Here is a 2,781-nt window from a genome sequence, read left to right as displayed (position 1 = left end):
GAATGGTGGAAGGTGAACGAGCTCCAATTTCCAACACTGGCCAAACTTGCAAAGACAATTCTCATGGCCCCCATGACGTCAATAGCTTCTGAATCGGCCTTTTCAACCGGGGGTCGTATCCTTAGTGACTTTTGCAGCAATCTAGACCCCACTACCGTTGAAGCTTTGGTTTGCGGTCAAGACTGGATCAATCATTCATCCAACAACGAAAGTCCAGATGATTCCTGATTTCTTGTCTCTCACATTTTTTACATACATCCAAGTTTATTAAAGACAGAGAAACACAGAAACAAAGATCAAGGGTTCCCCCTAAAAATTAACCAAATCAAAAAAAAAAATGCAAGGGTTTCCCCTTTCAAAAAAACAAATCACAAAAACAAAATCCAAACACCACAAACTGGACCCACTATCCATCCCTGTCTAGCAGGGTTTAAAATAGTGGGTGGATGACCCCCAGCGCGCGCAGTAAAGGCATTATGCAAAGGGGGGCCACCGAGTAGAGCCCCTCAAACTGTGCAAGTGCAACAACAGAGGGGGTTGAGGACAAACCGCACGCTGGAATTACAGCGGCAGAGGATGCCTGGGGCAAACAATACTAATCATCAGGCTTGATTAAATAGCCATTCAGACACAACAAACCTGCCCAACTTCTCCCCTCCAGCTCAACGCCTCAACCCTGGTACCCAGTTTCAACCATTAGGCCGTTGCCAAGCTCCCTACACACAACAATGTTGTGCCATGATGGCCATTGCGGGCAAAAGCACTCAATACATATGTAAGCATGAGCACAACGATGAACTCTGCCAACTGTTGCATAACCTGACCAGACTATACTATTCTCTGACCACCGCTAGGCGGTGCCCTCGCCATTGGATGATCTCCCTGGGCGCTTTTGTTGCTCTCGCCAGGCTGGGGTGGTCAATCAACAAGTACTAACTCGGCGCCGAGGTAGCTTCAGTGGCTTGTTTGTTGTCTGGTCCCTCAATCTTCCACAATTGCTATGTGTATTATGGCTGACTTGATTTCTCTCATCCAACAGCTGTCTCGGCGACACAATGGTGGCGACCTCGATAGCAGGAGAAGCCCTGGCCGAATGTGCTGTGTCTGCGACTCTCAACCACGACATTGGGCTGCTGACGGAGCGGAGCAGGTGCTGCACAAGAACAATGCGGTGGTCAAGCAGCTCCCGCTCTGTCTTGAGTGCAAGGACTACCACCAGGTTGACATCTTCATTGCCTGGAATTTCTCCGTGCTCCCTAGGCAGTTCCCCAAGCCCCTCCATTGCCAAAGCTACTTCACCCCCTGCTGCCAGTGGTTGAGTGAGTGGTTTCTCCTCCTTAATCTTTTATTTTGGTAGTACAGTAGTATATGCTCATATTTTCGACGGGGGACAGAGCGATAGGCAGAGAGCCCCGCCGGACAGCCTCCTTCAAATCCTTGAAGGAACACACCACCACATTTGAGTTTTGATCCCGGCTCATGGCCAGCTTCTCCGTCTCTACCTTCTACACGCCTTCCTGAGCTCCCTCAACTTCTCCACCTGGGTCCACCGCCAGCTTCTCATCAGTAAACGCGCCGTCCGCAACCACTTCCTCTCTACCCACTCATCTGCCGCCGCCTCCTGCCCCCCATCGTTCTCTAACCCTCCATGTCCTTCCTCCTCCTCCCAACAACACCAACAGCATGATATCAACTTGCCAGCGGCGGCGACTGCTGGCCCCCTTTCCCATACCTTTTTGCCCCACAACCCGCTTGACCAGGTTATCAAGAAACTCCACTCCTGGGTCCTTCCTCCTCCTCCCCCCTCCTCTCACCATGCACCCTCATACCCCTCTATATGACCTCTGTGCGTTCTTAGCTCTTCAAGAACCCCTCCCCCTCTGCTGCAATGTTTATCATGGGCGTCCCCAGCCTCCGGAGAAAGAACAATAACTCAGATGAGGGCAGTGGCGGTGGGCAATGGCAGCGGCCGGGCCAAGCAGCCGGTCCCAAGCTCCCTCACCGCCAGCCATGTCTCCTGCCCCATTGGCGCTGTCTTTACCTCACCCTCATAAACCACTTCTGCTGTTGAGGATCGGGAGCAGGAAAAAGAAGATGAGCATGGGAAGGGGCTTGATGCCTGGCCTTGGGCTTGACGAGGTCAGGAAAAGCCGCTGTGGTGTTCAATCTGGTTCTAAGCCTCAAGATCAAGATTATCAACATTTTCACACCTCAAGATATTCATCTCAAGATCAAGATCCTCAAGACTCATCAAGATTTCTTTTGTTTCATTTTTTTTCTCTTCTTCATCATTAGTATTATATTATTATTCAGTTTGATCAAACTTGACTTTATTTGTTTTGGTGTTATTTTTTTTTTTTTTTTTTTGTTGCTTCTGACTTATCACCTCTTCATATTTCTTGGTCCTAACACATAGCTATGTGGGTTTTGTCTCTGTTTGTTGTGCTGTTTTCCTTTGTTTGTGGTTTCTTTCCTAGCTCTCTGTTGTGTGTAGTTAAGGATGTGATGACATGTCCTGTGGCATGTCACTCCCCAAAGTCCAAGTTCGAGTTCAAACTTGGAGGATGGGACGGCATGGGACTTGCTCTGATCCAAGAGAAATTACATCACCTTTTTTTCTGATCCGCTGGCAGTATCCCCAGCACTATTCCTGATCCTCTTATCATCATCATCCGATCCTCAACAAACCAACCACCGCCGACGGTATTCCATCCCCGTCGTCTCTCAAAAATCCCCCCCCAACGCTATCACTCTTTTTGATCCTCATCTCATTTCTAGGAC

General features: G+C 49.2%; 1 protein-coding gene across 1 annotated transcript; it reads left to right on the top strand.

The window, feature by feature from the left end:
* Positions 1-1,009: 1,009 nt before the first annotated feature.
* On the top strand, positions 1,010-2,071 carry PtA15_6A433 (uncharacterized protein; the record flags this gene model as incomplete). The annotated part of the gene is made up of 3 exons (XM_053170138.1): positions 1,010-1,219; positions 1,488-1,760; positions 1,859-2,071. The coding sequence occupies 3 exons, from the start codon at positions 1,010-1,012 to the stop codon at positions 2,069-2,071; spliced, it is 696 nt and encodes a 231-aa protein (XP_053021359.1).
* Between the last annotated feature and the right edge of the window lie 710 nt (positions 2,072-2,781).

The sequence above is a fragment of the Puccinia triticina genome, chromosome 6A, assembly GCF_026914185.1.
Source record: "Puccinia triticina chromosome 6A, complete sequence".
Classification (NCBI taxonomy): domain Eukaryota; kingdom Fungi; phylum Basidiomycota; class Pucciniomycetes; order Pucciniales; family Pucciniaceae; genus Puccinia; species Puccinia triticina.
Note: the sequence above shows the minus strand (reverse complement) of the source record. Positions and strands in the feature narration are given on the sequence as shown.